Source organism: Lepidochelys olivacea (genome assembly GCF_965140295.1).
Source record: "Lepidochelys olivacea isolate rLepOli2 genome assembly, chromosome: 1".
Classification (NCBI taxonomy): Eukaryota; Metazoa; Chordata; order Testudines; family Cheloniidae; genus Lepidochelys; species Lepidochelys olivacea.
The window spans coordinates 127,848,079-127,867,220 of NC_140411.1; the positions used below are offsets into that span (position 1 = coordinate 127,848,079).

Sequence of the window (19,142 nt, forward strand, 5' to 3'; positions counted from 1 at the left end):
GCTTTCAGATAACTTGGCTCCCTGCATCTTGCTATTGGGTTTTCCCATATTTGTGTTTTATGTTGAGGACAATTCAGCTGAGAATCACTATGAAGGGAAATCAGGCTCTTTCCTTTCAGTCCTTACCCCTTCCCAGGAAAAAACCTAATATATTGTGAAAGATGAGCCAAACATAAAACCAGTTCTATTTTCAGAATGACCTCAAGAATTAATGATTCCTCTTCTATTTGGTTGTGCTGGAGTAGCACAATGGTCATTGAGGACCAGTGAATTTCCATTCTTCTGTATCTCAGACTGGCATTTTCTAAGTTGCATAAACCACAGCACTGGTATCAAATACTAAGGTTTATTAAAACCCCTGTTTTCTTAGTTAAATTTTTTTATTCAGTTTTGATACAGAAATAGCACAAATTCAGTCTCCTTTCCTGGCCTTGTTTAAAGGAAGTATGTAGTGAGTAAAGTGCAGAGCTTTCCTTTAAGGACCCCTTGGATGGTTAAACCTGAGAAGACTCAGGTCAGAAAGAAATGTTTTGTGTGCATCTACATTAAGAGTATTAAACACTTTGCTGAACCAAGCTAGCTGTCTGGTTCTGGTGGCCTGATAATTAGTCAGTGTAAAAGCCCAGTGGACTCCTAGGGTCATGAGAAGTATTCCTTTTGCAGTTCAACTTCTTGAGTTGCTGCAGTGGGTTTTGGTTGCTCTTCTTCTTTTTCCTCTACCTTTTGCTTGGTGCAGTGAAGGTATAGATAACTGATATCTGGGCTTAGAGAGCTCTGGGTGCTTCCCACAGCTCTTGTGTTGTACTTGGGGAAGATTTCTGTCAGCATTCAGTCTGTCTGATCAGTTTCACTAACCACTGAAATTTGCCACCACAGCATTCATGATGTGAAATCCGTTTGTATCACAAAAATGTGAATCAACGTGAAGCAAGTGGCCGGAAGCTGTTGAACAGCAGTAGTAGATATAGTGTTTATCATGATGTGATGTAGAAATGTTCTGTTCCGTCTCCCTCAAAATGATATTTATTCCAGCAGGAGGAGGTGTCCGTGGTATTAATACTTGAATTAAAGTGCCAATCAGGAGTTTAAATACAATTTTTAAAGAGAGACCATGCATTGAAAACTTACCACCTTTGGACTGGATATCTTGTGTATGGGAGGAAGAAAGATAGCAGATTACAGTGGAACTGAACCAAAAGATAATTATTTCAGATTATGAAGAAATTTATATTGTAAATTCTTTACATGATCATGCATGTTTCAGCCCCCCTTCATGCCCTAAAACCCCTAGGTAGAGAATCTTTCTCTGCACAGCTGGACCAGTTGTGTTCATTCCTATTGAGCAGAGCAATGCTCCTGCTAAGCTTGTGGCTTTCTGGAGGTCCGCTGAAAAAGCGCTGAAGATCCCGGTTCAACATCAGTGAATCCTTTGGGAATGAAACAGGGTTCACTCACCATTCTGGCACCTCCTGCTGGTTGTCTTAGGAATTTAGCTCTGTACGGTAGTGTATCCTCTTTGGGTGGTGCCTTGCCACCATCACTCCTGCTCTAGGACCCACATCTCTCCAAGGACCACGGCGTTCTCTTCAGCAATACTGCCCTCCAGCCCTGCCACACACTGTGCTTCCCCTTCCAAGGGATCTGCAGTTCACTGTTCAGCCACTTCCCTTAGTGGCTACTGCAGCGAGTTTTCTGGCCACTTCCTCATGGCCCCAGCATCCTCTTTGCCTTGCCTCAGGGCCTCAGCCTTCAAACCCCAGTAGCCAGCCAAGAGCTGTCTCCCACTCCCCCAGTGTCTGTCTGCAGCACTGCTCTGTCCAGGCTGTGGGCAGTTCTCTCAGCCCTCCAGAGACACAGTCCTTCCTCCCTGGGCTCCCAGCAGAGAACTGCCCTCCTCTGCTCTGTAGCTCCCTTTTTAAATGGGCCTGCTTGGCCCTGATGGGCTGCTCCCTTCAGCTCTTCTCTGGCTGCCTCCGGCACAGCTTCTGTAGGCTGCCTTTAAACCTTTTTCTGCCAGTGATGGGGTGTCTGCCCCTCACAAGGAAGAATGCATTTACTCCATGGAAGACTGTCTGCAGATACGACCCTTATAATCCATATCCCTTCTCTTCTAAAGGAGTGTTTTGCGGGGAAGCTGCTTTTGCTTCCTGCCCACGATACTGAGAAAGTCCCTCTATTCTAGCTGCGTGTGGGACAACATTGACCAGGATCTGAATGGCATATTTCAGAGTGAGAAAGGTGTCGTCTCATTCTGCTGCTAATTTCTGGCTTTTTTTTTTTTTTTTTTTTTTTGTGTTGCTAGGTGAAGACGACTTTAACTTAGAAGATGCATTAGACATTGGTAAGTAATATGTTCTTGCAAAAATCCCTTCTTGTGAGATTTTTCTTCATATAGTGTTTAGCATTAATGTTAAAACATAACAAACACTTAGGGCCATATTCTGACATCCATAGAGAATGTGTGTAACACCTTTCTCCATGAGTAGTTGTATTAACTTCTTTGGCACAATTTAAGGTATAAGGTGCTAGTTAGTCTAAGAGTGTACCAAAACCTGGACCACATAGAAGTGGAGCAACCTGTTTAGGGGAAAGTCATACAACTGTAGAAGACTTGAAAAATTATTAGTCTAATACTTTCACTTATTTTAAAAGGAAGTCTATTTAAACTTGTTCTCTAAGTATCATCACAAACATTTCAATTTGTATTAACTTCTATGTCCTTGACATAACAGGACCTACAAAGAAGCCTGATTCAGCTACCAAAAAGCCGGAGTTGGGTGAGTAGTGATTGGCACATAAAGCACCTTACGGTAAATGCTTTATTATGATTTTAGATGTGTAGTTACTGACAAAGAGTCATGGTTACACATTGCTGTATATCTGGGATAAATTATCCCAATGTGTCTATATATTTTTTTTTTTTTTAAAGTACACATCTCAGGCCTCTTTGGGGACAAGTGGAGGATCAAATAATAGAACCAAGCTGTCTTTAATAATACAGTAACTCCTCACTTAACATCGTCCCGGTTAACGTTGTTTTGTTATGTCGCTGATCTATTAGAAAACATGCTCGTTTAAAGTTGCATAGTGCTCCCTCATAATGTTTGGCAGCTGCCTGCTTTGTCCACTGCTTGCACGAAGAGCAGCCCGTTGGAGCTAGCTGGTGGGGGCTTGGAACCAGGGTGGACCGGCAGCCCTCCAATCAGTTCCCCACTCCCCTAAGTTCCCTGTGCAGCAGCCACTTCGCAGGCTATCGATTGCCGGGCAGTTCAGCTGTCCCTCCCTCCCACTGCCATGTGCTGCTCCTGCCCTCTGTCTTGGAACTGCTTCCTGGAGCCTCCTGCTTGCTGTGCAGGGGAAGAGGGGTGTTGATGTCAGGGTGTACCCATCCTACTGCTCCTGTACCTCATCTCCACAGAGCGGGGACAACGACCCACCACAGGGCTCAGGACAGAGGGAGCTTGCTGGCAGCAGCTGCTGTCTCGACTTGCTGATCTACTTTAAAATGCAGTGCTCTTAGAGTGGGGTCAGCATACTTAAAGGGGCAATGCACATCTCACGTGTGTGTGTGTGTATATGTCTGTCTGTCTGTCTCTCTCTCTCTCTCTCTCTCTCACACACTCACATGCACCCCCCAGCACTTTGGAAAGTGGAGGGAGTGATGCGCTCCAGTGGGATAGCATGGGTTCATTATCACGTTCAGTTTCCACAGGCAATGTTTGCAGCCACTGCCGTGCGTCTGTTGTGTCTCCTCCCTCTATTCGTGCTGCCTTGTAGAGTGTGAGGCTACATTAACAACGTGTTAACCCTTGAGGCTCAGCTGAATGCTAGTTCATCATTTAGCAGTAAGGCATTCCCTGGGAAATATCCCACCCTCTGACTTCACCGCCTCAACCAAGCTTCACAATCATCATTGCTCTGGACAATATTAAAATGTTTGTTTAAAATGTGTGTGTGTATGTGTATATATATGTGTGTGTGTGTGTGTGTATATATATATATATATAATATTAAAAAAATATGGGGGGGGGAATTTCCCTGGAACCCAACCCCCCATTTTTACATTAATTCTTATGGGGAAATTGGATTTGCTTAACATCGTTCTGCTTAAAGTAGCAGTTTTCAGGAACATAACTACACATTAAGCAAGGAGTTACTGTAATAATGACTCTTTTAGGCTTTAGTCAGTGTCATGGCAAAACTGAGATATTGGCTGGCAAATCTTTTGGTGATGTCATATCTACCTCAGTCTCCAGGAAACACATTTTTCTCTGACATCTGCTGAACCACCACATTGAAATTGTATTTTACTATATCTAAGGGTTAAATAGTGGCTTAACTAGCATGGTGGAATAAGAGCATAAGGACACCCTAACACCCTTCAGCTGGCTACATGCATTACAGATAGTAGGGAAAGCAGGCTACATAGAGCTGCTACTTCTCTCCCTCATGCAGGTGAGTGAGAGGGGCAGAATATAGGCTTCCCCCTCTCAACATGCTTGTTGGCATAGCTGTGCAGGGGATATATGCTGCAACAAATACAGTGCAGTTACTGCCTCCCTGGAGTCGAGGGAGAAACCAGGAGGGACACTGAGACTGAGTCACAATCTCCCTCTTTTGCTTCTTTGGGGGCAGTGCAATGACATATTGTTGTCTCTTGCTCAGATGTTAGTCATGATCTAGTCCATAATTAGGAAAATAATAATTAGTCTTCAGAATATGCATTTAGAATTTAGATTTGTCAGTGAATTTAAAAAAAACTCCATTAAAAGCAGTTGCTTAAAAACAAATGCACATGCAGCCTCATTGGGGTTTTGTACTAGCTAGCAAAATGGGATGAGCAGGATGATCACAGCCCTAAGACTTGCTCACAACCCATGAATTAGACTATAACAGGCATTGACAACCTTCGGCACGCAGCCCATCAGGGTAAGCCCTGTGGCAGGCCAGGCTGGTTTGTTTACCTGCTACGTCCGCAGGTTTGGCCGATCGCAGCTCCCAGTGGCCACAGTTCGCTGCTCCACGCCAATGGGAGCTGCGGGAAGCGGCACAGGCTGAGGGGTGTGCTGGCTGCTGCTTCCCACAGCCCCCATTGGCCTGGAACGGTGAACCACGGCCAGTGGGAGTCACGATCGGCCGAACCTGCGGATGCGGCAGGTAAACAAATCGGTCCGGCTCACTAGGGGGCTTACCCTGGCGGGCTGCGTGCCAAAGGTTGCTGATCCCTGAACTATAACAACGCATAATAAATACCTAGCCCTTTATATCACTTGTCGTCAGTAGACCTCAAAAGTGCCTTGCAAAGGACAGCCGTGTCATTATCCCCATTCTACAGATGGGGAAGGTGAGAGCTTGCTCCTTTGTAAAGCACTTTGAGGTCTACTCATGAAAAATGCTATATAATAGAATAATAATACTTATTATTGAGTTGTTAAAGCCTAGTACATGCGTTGCAGGCAAACCTTGTGGCTGTGACCACACTGCTCATCCCATTTTGCTAAATGGAAGGGGGATCCTCAGAGGTAAGTAGGGAATCTTAGTAAGTAGAACCATGGAATATTAACCTTTGTATACTAAAGCCTTCATAATTAGAGTGTGCTGCAGTGGGCTCTGGGGGCTGCCTGGGCAGAGCTCATTGCAAGATCAGGTCTAAAAGATATCCAAGGAACAACATAATGGCTTTTTAATATAGGAGTGGTGATGGCATTATATTGAGGTGAGTTAGAGCTTGTAGGACTGCTGGAAGAAGTGAATAGCAAGAGGGATTCGATTAAAGGGAGGTCAGTGCCATGCACAGAAATTGATATAGTAGAATTTGGTATTGATGATCCATGAGTTTCTGCTGTTGAGTTAGAGGCCTCGTTTGAGTGCATTAATGGCTTTGGGTTTTTTGTTTTTTTCCAAATGGCTTTTGATTAGTTGGCTTTAGGGATGTGTCATCACCTTATTTTCAGTAGATAGCACTAATTGACTAATATACCATTCCTAGAAGTGGTTGTAATTTGAATATATTACCTTTCTAATCACTCCCTAGAAGGGTGGGGGAGAGGTGCTCTTTATGCCAGGAAGTGGGAGTCTGTTGTCAGAAAGGAAGGCTTTCCCTTTCCTCTGGGATAATCTCTTTGCAAAGCCTTTAATGTATTTTCAGCTAAGTCACTTTAGCAAACTGCAGTATCTTTGCCATGCTCTCACTAGTGAAGTGGAACATAGTTTGGCAGGTAGTGGCTGTTAACTCTTTAAATTGCTGAACAACACCTGAAAAAGCCAGTATCCCACTAGCATTGCTGTGCTTCAGCATTACTGGCAACTGTTTGGAAGGGGGAAGCTAGTCTGTGGGAACTAACAATGGGCACAATTCCAGAACTATAACAATGTTTGTTCCTTCAGTTTATTTAGTCATAGAAGTGCCATGGTGTTATAGGAGGCCATTAATGCCTCTGTTAGAAGGATGTTGGTCAATTAAATGCAAATTTTGCAATCTGTAAAGTTATTGGCTGGTTAGGATTCAGGCTCTTTATGTGAAAAGTTTCTCAGGTTATACGTCATGGATACACTTGTGAAGTTAAATCTTTAATTATGACTACATCAAAATGCTCAACCTTACTGTTCAAATTTCATGACTTTTAGTGCATTGGAGTGGCAAAGTAAATCTCCATATTTATTTCCTTTTTTCTTTTACTGTTTCTTTGTAAATGGGGGGGAAAAGTGTCTTCATTTTTATAGAATTGCCAGTCAGAACAGATGAACTAGTGGCCTTTATTAGTTAACTCATGTTTGTAGAATCAACTGTGTGTATATGTTGTATGCAAAGTACATGCTTCCATATGCATTTATAGCTCTGTGTGTGTATGTATGTATATATAAATTAAAATGAGGAGATGAGGCTGTCTTGGTCTTGCTAATTTTAAATGTTCATAACTAGAATGAACTCAAAATGAACTGATTTTCTTCTTCACATGGATTGATATATTTTTTTTTGAGACTTTGAGATCTACAAAGCTGCCAGTCTGAAATAAATTCAGTTCCATAGTCTTAAAGTTGATGCATACTTGATGCTAGCTACTTAGTTTTAAAAATGCCATGTTAGTGCTCAGGCCTGTTCCCCATTCTATTCAATGGGAGTTTTCCTCTTGCCTTCAGTGGGAGCAGGAGCAGACACAAAACTGCAGACACAAAAATCGAAATGAGGTATGATAGTTGGGAATGTAAGGGTTCTCAAGGGATTTCTTATTTACGATCTTGAACACAGTGGATGAAATCAGCTGCCATAATATTAGTAAGCATAAGTCATGGAGGGTTTTTTTGTGGGGGAGAGGGGAGGAAGATAGAGAAACATGGGAAAGGTAGGGATAATTTTATAAGATTAGGTAGGTTATTCAGCTTGTTTCTTCACTTTTTTACTCATCTGCAATTTTAACTCCCCCCCCCCCAACAATATTTGTCAACAGATGGCCACCCAAACGCTCAGCCCGGAAGCAAGGACAATACTGGTGGTAAGGATTTTGTAAATGTTTTAAATAGCATTTGTCAGCCATCATACTCGGACCATTCTATTGACTTTTCTTTTTAAATGAACCATTCATATTTAAATGATTTGGTACATCAAGGCATTTACTTCTGACTATGCAAATAATGAACTCGATGAACTTAGACACGATGAAAGAGCAGTTGAGAACGAAGAGAAAATGCTTGATTTTGCAAACAAATCATGCAACAGCCTTAAAGTGACAGTAATAGAACAGGAGAGTCAGTTTCCTTTGCTCTCATTTTTAAAAAAGAGAAAAGGTGAGCATGGGTCAATATTTGCATTTGAGTGCCTAGAGCAAGGCACCTAAATAAGTGCTGATTTATCGTCTCCCCACCTTGACAAGCTGCGTTCCTACAGATCTCATTCAAGTCAATGGGAACTGCAATGTTCCAGTGCTATTCTGACCAAACTTGCTAACTGGTTAAAAGGTTGTTTTTAGTATCTCACATGCACATTTTGAAACTATTTTGTGTTAACCTGTAGCATATAGAATATGCTCTATGTCAGAATTTCAAAATCATAAATAAACTCCTAATGTTTTTTGTGATTTCCAATCTAGCTGAATTTTTAACATACCTTTTGTGAGTGAGAGAGACACTAGTGGAGGAGAGTAGTTGGGGCATTGCACTAAATTTGTTCTTGAAAGTCTACCTTAAACCTTGGACTTTCTCATATATGAAGTAAAACATAGTTTTCAGCACGTCACGGATAAATGTATGACACACGTGTTCCCAATAGTTGGCTCAAGTTTCCTATCAGCTTATAGAAGCTAAAAAGGGGTTAAGAGATCAAGGATGAACATGTCCTAGTAGTTTAAAGGAAGAGTCAAGATCAGGTATAAACACCTTTAGAAAGGAAGGATAACCATTTTATTTACTCTTACAGGGAACTTTAAGGATGAGGACTTACTTGATGGTAAACTTCCACCAGAAAAAAGGGGTAAGATAATGTCCAACACTTCACAGTGAAACCCACTGCTATCTAGTTTTTGCCTTAGACTTGTGTGTCACAAACTGGTTAAAATGAGTTAGGAATGCTAGATTTTTGTCCTGGTCTGTTTGAGGCATGGAAATTGTTATCTTCCAATTTAACCATTATGTACTTTGTTCATTCAGAAAAATTGATGATCCAAGGAGGTGGAATTGATTCAGGAACTCTAAACAATAGGTTTAAAACTACAATGATGTGAAAGTGGTACTTGTTTCAGCATTCACAGTGGGGAAAATTTCCAAATGTACCTCAGCACCATGTCTAGTGACTTAGGAGCTTATGTCCTATTGACTTTCAATGAGATTTAGGTTACTAAAAACCTAAGTCCCTTCTGAAAATAGACTTAAGTGCTTTTGGAAAAAAATTCCCCAGCCATTGTTGAGAAGCTCTAGTGCCTTGCTTTGGGACAGACTTGAAATTTGGCATAGGTATAGCACTGGTGCCAGGAATGTGCATCTTGCTTTTCCCATGGGGGAAAAACCCACTGGTATTTGGCCAAGATATTAGCCTTTGAAAAATCTGTTTGCACACGCTCAGTAGAGACTTCAGTTTGCAGTTAAATTTTCTTGAGAATCTCATCTGCAGAGAACATGCAGCAGCCAAGGTCTTCAGTGGGTGAGCAGGACTTTCCCTGTGATTACTGCTCCCAAGTGCTGCATGCTGCTGTGGTTCTCAGTTCTGATACCTGGCACATGGAGACTCTCTCCTATCCTCTCTGTGCTGGCACCAAGCAGCAAGGATGAGGAAGCCACCTGACTTGAATAGAGGGGACAAGAGCTGGAGTCGGGGTGGGGGAAAAATAGGTTGGGACAACAAGCTATGGAGACTAGGAACTTAAGGGTAGGAGGAGAAGTCAGGTGTGGAGAAGGGACAGGTTAGAGAGGGTGGGGCAGAAGGGTCTGTGCCCACTAGAGCACGCACCTGCAGCACCTGAGATTCCTCAGTGTCAGTATTCTCTGCTTACAGAAGATATCTGTGAAACGCACTGGCAAAGAGTGTCTCCTCACCATCTGGTGATTTGTCCAGAGAGAGGATGACAACTTACTACTGCTACCAGTTACTCCATTAGCTCAAATGGTAGAGGTCTGTGTGGTGGATTTAAAGGTTCCAGCCTCTGTGGTGTCACCTGATGGAATTCACATGTCAGCTTGCTTTTCAAATGCTTTGGAAATTATACACACAACCATGTTAAAAGAATATTAAGGTTGCAAAGTCAACCATTCAGAAGTTCAGAAATACCAGAACTAAGGTTGCCTGTGCACTGTGGTAGACTTCAATTGCACGGTCACATAGGATATCTGCATCATTCAGTGCAGAGGACGGGTGGCGCTCTGGGAATGAATCAGAGTTCCTAATGAATAGGGCTGTTACTTGTCGCACCCCTGCCTCACTTGTTACAGAAGTTGGAAGGGGTGTAGTGAATGAGGCAGGGGACTGCAAGAATGGAAAGGAAAGTCTCATCTCCGATGGTTAAGGCAGTTGAATGCTGCAAAGGAGAACTGGATTCTCTTGCTGCCTCTGCCACAGAGTTAAACCAAACTTTTCACAAGTGGCCGCTAATTGTATTCATTTTCTAGGTTCCCAGCTTGAGACCCTGGGGCCTGATTTGAAGAGGTGCTGAGCACTTACAGCTGCAACTGAAGTCAGTGGGAGCTGTGGAGCTTTGAGCACAGAAAGTGCTATATAATGCTAAATACTCTGGCACTCAAAATTAGTTTTAATCTCTGAGCCTCAGTTTCCCATCAGTACAGGGGAGATGCTAATGCTGCCTTACCACACAGAGCTGTTGTGAAATTAAGTTAATGTTTGTGAAACACTTAAATAATTTGGTGATAAGCACCACAGAAAACCCCATGAGGAAATCTAATAACTTTGTGTTTAAAGAAGAGTTTAAATGGTGTGCAGTAAATTAGTCCTGGGGGCTCTACATTGAACCATGAGAATAATATTAAAATATTGAATTAGCTACTCATTCCCTGGGAACCATTCATCCTATGCATTTGATGCAGGGTCCTGTAGAATAAAATGGTCTGTGATTACGCAATTAACGAGAGTATCACAATAAATACACCCAAGGAGGTTGAATTAAGTTTGCACAGGCAACCCTAGGTCTGGCATTTCCTACTTTTGAGTGCTTGACTTTGCAACCTGAATAGTCTTTTAACATATCTTGTGTAATTTCTTTATTAGTTGAAGTCTGTTTCTATTGTATTGACTTTGTTAATGTAGCATCCGGAGATAGTGGGTCATTTTGCATGATGCATTGACATAGAGCGCGGATTCTCATTGTGATAAGGCTGTTCTCTAAAAAGATTCTTCTAGCAATGAAATTATTTGTTATCTTACAGGTGAAGGTGATACCAATCCCAAGAGTGGAGGAGAGGCGGAGGGTAAGTGCATGGATTTTCGTATATCTGTTGTATCTGTACATCATCTTTAAAAAGTTAAACATCTAACATTAAGCATTCCTTTTATTGCCTGCAGGTTTAGAATTTTAATAGTGCTGAATAAGCACTGGCGGTGCTTTTCAGCTTCAAAATATTATACAAAATCTCTAGTATTTTTACTTCCAACAGCTTTGTTCCTACCACTTTTTTTTTTTTTAAATACTTCACTTCTGATGGGTCAAATACTGAGTTCTTAGCCCTGGTCTACACTAGGACTTTAGGTCGAATTTAGCAGCGTTAAATCGATGTAAACCTGCACCCATCCACACGATGAAGCCCTTTATTTCGACTTAAAGGGCTCTTAAAATCGATTTCCTTACTCCACCACTGACAAGTGGATTAGCGCTTAAATCGGCCTTGCCGGGTCGAATTTGGGGTACTTTGGACACAATATGACGGTATTGGCCTCCGGAAGCTATCCCAGAGTGCTCCATTGTGACTGCTCTGGACAGCACTCTCAACTCAGATGCACGATTGTCTGCCATTGCCCTGACACAGGGAGGGACGACTGACGACATGGCTTACAGGGTTGGGTTACAGGGAGTTAAAATCAACAAAGGGGGTGGCTTTACATCAAGGAGTATTTTCAGGCAGGATTTCACGGAGGGTTCCAATAAGAAATGGTGCACCTAAGTAATTGTTCTTATTGGAACAAGCAGGTTGGTCTGGCCTCTGATTGATACATGGCTAGATTTACCTCGCTGCACCTTCTCTGTGAGTGACTGCAGTGTGACCTAAAGGAATGAGCCCCCTAGATGGGGGGGAGGTGGGTTGCAAATGAGTACAAAACAAATCTGGTCTACTTCTTGTTTTGGTACATTCCATCTATCTTTTACATCTTTGGCTGGTAGCAGACGGTGCAGAAGGACTGCGTGCTATCCACATCTCATGGCTGCTTGGCAGAAGATGGTACAAGAGGACTGCTAGCAATCCGTATCGCCTGCCTGCTCACGATAAGGTGGTTCTATAGGACTGACTGCAGGACTAAAGAGAATGATGTGGTCAAGTCACTCCAAATTTGGTCCCTGCGCCCATGTCTGCCCAGGCGCTCCTGATCGACCTCACAGAGGCAACCAGGAGCACCTCAGACATGACTATGACGGCTACCAGTCCTACTGTACTGTCTGCTGCCATAAGGCAATGGGTTGCTGTTGCTGTGTAGCAATGCAGTACCACGTCTGCCAGCACCCAGGAGACATACGGTGATGGTGAGCTGAGCGGGCTCCATCCTTGTCATGGTATGGCGTCTGCACGGGTAACCCAGGAAAAAAGGCGCAAAATGATTGTCTGCCCTTTCTTTCACGGAGGGAGGGAGGGAAGGGGGGGCTGACAACATGTACCTAGAACCACCCGCGACAATGTTTTAGCCCTATCAGGCATTGGGATCTCAACCCAGAATTCCAATGGGCAGCAGAGACTGTGGGATAGCTACCCACAGTGCAACACTCCGGAAGTCGACGCTTGCCTCGGTACTGTGGAAGCACTCCGAGTTAATGCACTTAGAGCATTTTCTGTGGGGGGACACACACTCGAATATATAAAACCGATTTCTAAAAAACTGACTTCTATAAATTCGACCTAATTTCGTTGTGTAGACATACCGTTAGAGTAGAAAATGTGAACCTTGCACACAGCATTTCACAAGGTTTAGATCCAGACTTCAGAGTGGTCGCTCGTTTTTGCATGAGTGTACTTCATACCATGTCTAGCGCCATAATGGAATGCACTCATGCTGCTTAACATGAACTACTGAAAAATTAACTCTTCTAAATCTATGCTTGACTCTTCAAAATCCGTGAAAAGAAGGCAGAATCAATGTCTAAGATTACTTCAAATGTTAGTGCTGTTTTGGAAACATTCAGAGTTTGTATATCTTTTGAGAAAGAAGCCAAGTCTGTCCTCATTTATATCTAGAAAAAAAATGTCTTGTTTATAGCCTCTCAAGGAGTGATACCTGGAATTATAAGTGCTGTGGTTGTAGCCGTTGTTGGAGCAGTATCTAGCTTCATTGCTTACCAGAAGAAGAAACTCTGTTTCAAAGCAAGCGGTAAGATTTTAACTAGTTTTTCTCCTTTGTGATCTGTTGTAGCTCTTATCTAGAAAGATAGGGAATTTAGTAATCAATATAAAACATATCAGCCAATCTTAATGGCCCAATGCATTAGCAGTCATCATGAAGGAATAATATATTTTAAGTGAGTCTTAAAACTAAGAAGTTTGAAATGTTTTGGCAAAAAAAAAAAGATTTTTTTTTTAAGTAGGAGGTGTCCGTCTTTCTCCCCCTCCCCCCGGCCCCCCAAGATCCCATAGCTCAGAAAAAGCTGGACTGAGGAATCTCAAAATGTTTCCAAAAATTCTCTACTCGCCAGAGTGAGCATGAGAGAGTTTAAGCAACACTTTTGAGAGGAAAAATAGAAAATTAGAGGAAATGGGGAGCAGAATGTTTACAGTGGAAACTGCCTTTCAACTTTAACAAAAGAGTCATTATCTTGGCTCTGTAATGTCACTAGTAACCCACACTTTGGGAATTATGAAGACTAAGTACACAGCTGTTTCCCACACACTAGGCTTCTAATAACAGCACAGGAGAGTTTATTCCTTTTTGAGATGTTCATCTTCCCACCATTGGTTTCTATCCCTCTCTCCTCCCCCACTGTCTTCCTAAACCAAGGATATGAAGGCCAGGATATGACATGAAAAGTCACACAACACAAAACTTCCCCCAAATATCTTGCAAGGGCAATAACATGGTTACTGGGTGCAACTTAATGCTTCATTTGGTCTTGGTGGCACTCTTCTTTCTTTTAGTTGTCTAGGCTCTTGTAGGAGCTCTGAATTATGCACCCTAAGCTTTCAGTGGCCACCCTCTGGAGAAGCCTCTCCGGAGGATGATCACTTGGCCACCTAGTCAGTGTAAGGAGGCTATACCCATCCATCAGTGGTTTCGCAGGCCTTACCTTTTTAAGTTGCTTTGCTACAGAGCATCTCCAGCCTCTCTCACATTTGCTTTTGTCTCTGCCATTTCCGGTCTTAGGGAAATGCAGGTAACACAAATGCCTGATATCTTACCATGTTTGTTTGTGTTTGTATCTCAGGAGATCAAGAGAATGTTAATATGGAAAATCAGCAAGGAGCACATGCAGAGCCACCTGGTAAGAAAAGGATCTGGAGGGGGAACAGAATTTTTGGCAGGAATCTGTGTGGACTTGAGTCACAGAAATTAATCTCATAAAGAGACTTATCACTTGCACTATACATTCTTGTAGTCAAGTGTTTATAACTGCAAGAGAAATGAATTCTGGACTGAAACAAGTTTCAAATTGAGTTTCATTTATATTAGATGGTAAAAACATAGAACTAAAGCAAATTAATAACCCTTTGCATTTTTTCTTTATGGTGGTTGGATGAAATACCTGAAATATTAAAATGTGTAAGGAAGTAGTGGGAATGTAAATGGGTATTGTAATCAGAATTGTGAACTGAAAGAACACAAAGCTGCTACTTTAAATCAATTATTTGAAAAATGATATGGAATGGTGGGTGGCTGGCATGTTTTTTAGTGGAATGTGTTGGGAGTCTGACTGTAGCCGTAGCTGTGCTGTCTGACACGAGACCAATAAAGCTGTTCCGGAGTTGGCATTAATAAAAGGGTAACGGTATTTGAACAAAGATGCAATTACATAAAAGCAAGCTGGAGGCAGGGAAAGTTAAACTGACTAGCATACTGTTGTGCACCACAAAGAATCTTTTATAAAAGAGAAGCATAAAACAGCAAACTTAGTTTTTTGGTTTTTTTTTTTTTGTCTGATCATGTCTGCTAAGAGTTTTTTCAGCGAGCTCCAACTCTGTAGTGCAATGCAGACATGGCTGTTTAAAATGATTGGCTAGGGAAATTGATGAGGTATTGCCAGAGTAGGAAACCTGGCTCCAGGAAGCCCTAGATAAATTTGGATTAGGGAATTGTTGAAGTGGTATAGCCAGAAAACAAACTTGGCTTCTGTCAGTTTCACCCCTTCTGACTGGCTAATGAAGGGATGAGCGGGAGTACTCAGCAAGGCATTGAAGTTTTGGGGAGGATTCTGCATGTACCATATATTTAAAAAGAAAATGAAGTTGAGCCTCTCACAAGAGTGTAGGTTATGAGTAACTATACATGTCCTCCTATGTGCTTAGTTTAAAACCAGAACTAGGCCTTTTCTGCTTTTTAAAACTGGGCAAAGTTACCTGCCTTATTACTCCAATACAGTCAGTTTGTCCCCACAGACTTGTTAGCTGGTTCAAGATGTCTTGCATAAACTTTTCTGTAATACCTTATCAATTCTTTTATAAAACGGGTACCTTTCTCTCCAACTGTTTTCTGAAGGTGAGAGTGCAGCTAGTTCTGGATATCCACCTCAAACTAGAGTTATTCTGACAAATAGTTTAAATACAGATATTAATTCTAGTCCTTTTAAAATTAATCTGGTTATATTAGCTCAAAAGAGAAGCAGATTTAAAATATCTAGATATTCATTAGATTTTAGTTTAACACTGTATCCTATCCCTTTGGCCGTAGTGAAATATACCTTTATAAGATCCTGGATTAGGTTACCATTGTAATCTAGATAAATATAATACTGTAAGACCCCTGCAAAATTCAGGTTCATGTATGAAGTTAAACAGAGTAGGTTAAAAGTTTAAACTTTGTTCAGGATTCCTGGACTTGGTTGTGATATGCCACAATTGTTATAAAATTAGTGATTTTTTTTTTTAGAGGTTTAATAAAACCGCACAAAACCAAAATCTTTGTATACATTGATATCTGACCATTTTCTCCTAGATGCTTGTGCAAGCATGTTACATTCCAGTCTGAGTTTACTATAACTGCATATTGCATAAATAAAGCTAAACTTCCCATGACCCAAAATCACCATTGTAGACACAATTTGTGCCTGCAAAAGTACCCCTTTTGTTTTGCATCCACAGTGAATTGCAGGGAAAGTTCGTAGAAGTTGTATTTCTGAATACTTGACTGCAGATGTAAATTAGGTAGCCATGTACGTCACTAAAATTTATGTCTTCAAGTTACTCCTGGGTGCAAAAACATGCAACCACCACTTTTTTTGCAAGCAGAATTCTGCTTACAGAGAGATCAGGCCTCAGCCCACCCCACTATATCAAATGCCCATTTATTTACTAAGATTAGAGTGTTCACACTTTTAAAAGAATCGCTGTTCTACAAGTTGGATTCTCATATATTGATAGAGAATTGTACTAAGCTTGATTTGGTTATTTTGTTTTTATATTTGTTTGTTTCTTTCTTTTTTTCCCCCAGTTCAGCAAACTCTTCTGCAGAAATAATCCAGGGAAACTCAAGCTGAAGAAAAGAACAGCAAAACTGGATAGAAAACCTGCATATCTGCCTGAAAAAACACAATGTAAACAGCAGGGGCTTGAGTTTCAAAATTGCATGGAAAAAAAAATATCCTCAGAAAGGATGGGAGGGATGTTTTCAAATAGCTGAGCGTTTTTCTGTGGTTAGCCCTGTGCAGCACAGTGTTGCCCACTGACAGTTGGCCTTAAAATAGTGACGTTCTGAAACAACTTGTGCCTTTTAATTCTCAACTCTGCTCTTGTGGCAAGAACCATCGCTGGTGTGTATCTGAACGGACTACTATTATGGCTAGCCCCCTTTTCTTACCCCTTCAAAAAAAATCTGTTGATCTGTTAAGGTACCATGACTCTGAAACAGCTCTAACATTGTAGCGTCGTATGGGAACAGCTACACCACCCACCTCAGGGAGCCTCCCACCCTGGCTTGACAGACTTGGGCTAGCGAGACTCACGCTAGTGCTCTTAAAAATAGCAGTGGAGGCAGAGCTCTGAAGTTGCAGCTCAGGCTAGTGCTCTGGCTCTGGAGCTTAGAGAGGTGGGTGGGCTCCAAAGCTGGAGCTCCCACCAAAGCTGTGACGCCCACACAGCTATTTTTAGTGCAGGCAGTGCCAAGTCCCAGGAGCCCAACTCTTGACCAGGATTGGGAGGCTCGCTACCGTGTGCTGCGTATCCTTACCCTAAATTGGGTAATTGTGCCAGTGAAGACACCCTTACAGTTCACTTGAAAGTGAAGTTTAAAAAAAAAAAAATTCTAGTAAATTTTACATTTTGTGGGCACCTGAACGCAAATTTACATAGGTTAAAAAAGTAGCCATGTCATCTGAAATATTTGACCAAATGTGTGTGTGTGTATTTGACAATGGTGTTGTCTGTGCAGCTGCCTGGATCAGCTAGCAGGAAGGAGGTACTTGTATCTGTCCTCTAAGGAAAAAATAATTTTTTTTTTGTTTCATTTTTCTTCATTATGTCTGTCTGGTACAGATCCAGAAAGCCCCAATGTGCTTTAGTGCATCCCTCAGAGTCTCAAAGTTGCTTTTCATACCGATTAACTAAAATTGAATTGATCAAAAAAGGAAAGGCCTGACTTACAAATCAGAACCCTACATTGGCTACTCTTCATTTGGCTGGGAGTGTTTTTCTGGTATTTGTGAGTATTCAAACAGCTGCCAGGAATTAATTTGTATGCAAGTTGGGACTGACAGACATTTCCATAACTGCTCACCTGAAAGCTTGAACAGGTCATTATTTACAGTTTTGCTTTTGAAAGGTTTGTCATCCAGTCGGAAAGTAGAAACAACACAACTAACTTATGTGGTAACTCTGCAATGTGGATAATCAAGAGCACTCTACACAGGGTGACCAGATAGCAACTGTGGAAAAAACGGGACGGGGATGGGGGGTAATAGGCGCCTATATAAGAAAGAGTCCCCAAAAATGGGACTGTCCCTTTAAAAGCGGGACATCTGGTCACCCTACTCTAAACTGAGTTCCTAAAAATTACTCTCCATGCGATTCAGCAGAAAACAGCCTCAGTCCTGCAGCTGATAGCACACAGGGGCTGCTGGACTTGTATGGAGCCCCAGTAAAGTCAGTGGTGCTCCATACAAGCACAGCAGTCTGCTTACATGCTGTCATTGAAGGACTGGGGCTTAGATTTGTAACTAGTATTGGTTACAATGAATAGTTTGACCAGGTGTACCGAGGAGATTTTGTTTGTAATAGAAGTTCAGTTTTTGTGCAATTTTACAAAACACTGTGAGACAATTTTACTTAGAAGTGCATCTGGTAAGTGCATAGGTGAGAATCTGGAGAATTACAGTAATTCATACAGTAAACAAATTAGCCTTTTTACAGAAGGTTATAATTTGGACTAGCACAGACTTTTTTTCCTGCCAAAACCTGCAAATCTCTGTGCATGCAAATATTAATGCATCTAATGAGAACTCATTTTAAAGAACATGTACATGTTATTTTAGGAAGTTGATGACAGAGCTTTAAATGTTTGGGTTTTTTTTGTTTGTTTTTTAAATTATGAAACTCATTGGTAAACCAGTTTTCCCCATTACTCTATTTTTTCCTGGATGAAAATGTTAAAACATGCAAGTGTGTTATTGATGGAAAAGTTACTATATTGTAGGTGAGATTCTTTGACTGTAAATCGTTAAACTAATAAAATGCCTTACTTACCTTCACCAACAAATGTATTTCATATGTATCATTGTCAAGTACATTGAAAGATGCCAATAGCTGTTTTGGGGTTCTTTAAACAAGCTTTCAATTAAGATTGTGGATCCTTCTTTCAATTTCTCAAACCTCTTAAGAATTAGTCATTAAAACCTCAGACTATTAACATTGTGCCTTTTTTTAATAAACATTTGTAAAGTTACTTTGGTTAAGTATCTTAAAATGTACTCCAGTTTATTTCTTTGAGCAGAAAACAATGTTAACTCTACTTCTGTGTTTGGATGGTCTAGAAAAAAAAGTTGGAGGCAAGAGGGGAGTAGTCTACAAACTTGTTAGTTTTACCTTTTCTCCTAAAGAGTTTAGATTTATTTTGAAAACATCTAAACATAAAATTACACACATGTATTGTTGTAAGTAAACCGTGGGGAAAAAAGTACTTGCCTGTTTTATTGTCTATTGTGCAATAGATTGGAGAACAGCCTGCAGGATTTGATTGTGGCGGATTCATATGCACTCAAATTTCTGTAGGTTTGTTTATATTACAGAGCAATTATTAAAACATCCACCATGGAATGACATTGTTTCTGTGCTTCCAGTTAGGCAAACAAAGACAAGTGGAC

At 41.4% G+C, this 19,142-nt stretch overlaps 1 protein-coding gene across 1 annotated transcript in view; it reads left to right on the top strand.

The window, feature by feature from the left end:
• CD99 (CD99 molecule (Xg blood group)) overlaps positions 1-18,688 on the top strand; it is a 38,507-nt gene extending 19,819 nt beyond the window's left edge. Inside the window, exons 2-9 of the mRNA XM_084652441.1 lie at positions 2,303-2,341; positions 2,733-2,777; positions 7,449-7,493; positions 8,414-8,467; positions 10,867-10,908; positions 12,902-13,012; positions 14,061-14,117; positions 16,280-18,688. Of these exons, the coding sequence (XP_084508567.1) occupies positions 2,303-2,341; positions 2,733-2,777; positions 7,449-7,493; positions 8,414-8,467; positions 10,867-10,908; positions 12,902-13,012; positions 14,061-14,117; positions 16,280-16,305 (419 nt within the window). The 3' untranslated portion in view covers positions 16,306-18,688. The remainder of the gene's footprint in view (positions 1-2,302; positions 2,342-2,732; positions 2,778-7,448; positions 7,494-8,413; positions 8,468-10,866; positions 10,909-12,901; positions 13,013-14,060; positions 14,118-16,279) is intronic.
• The last annotated feature ends 454 nt before the right edge of the window (positions 18,689-19,142 follow it).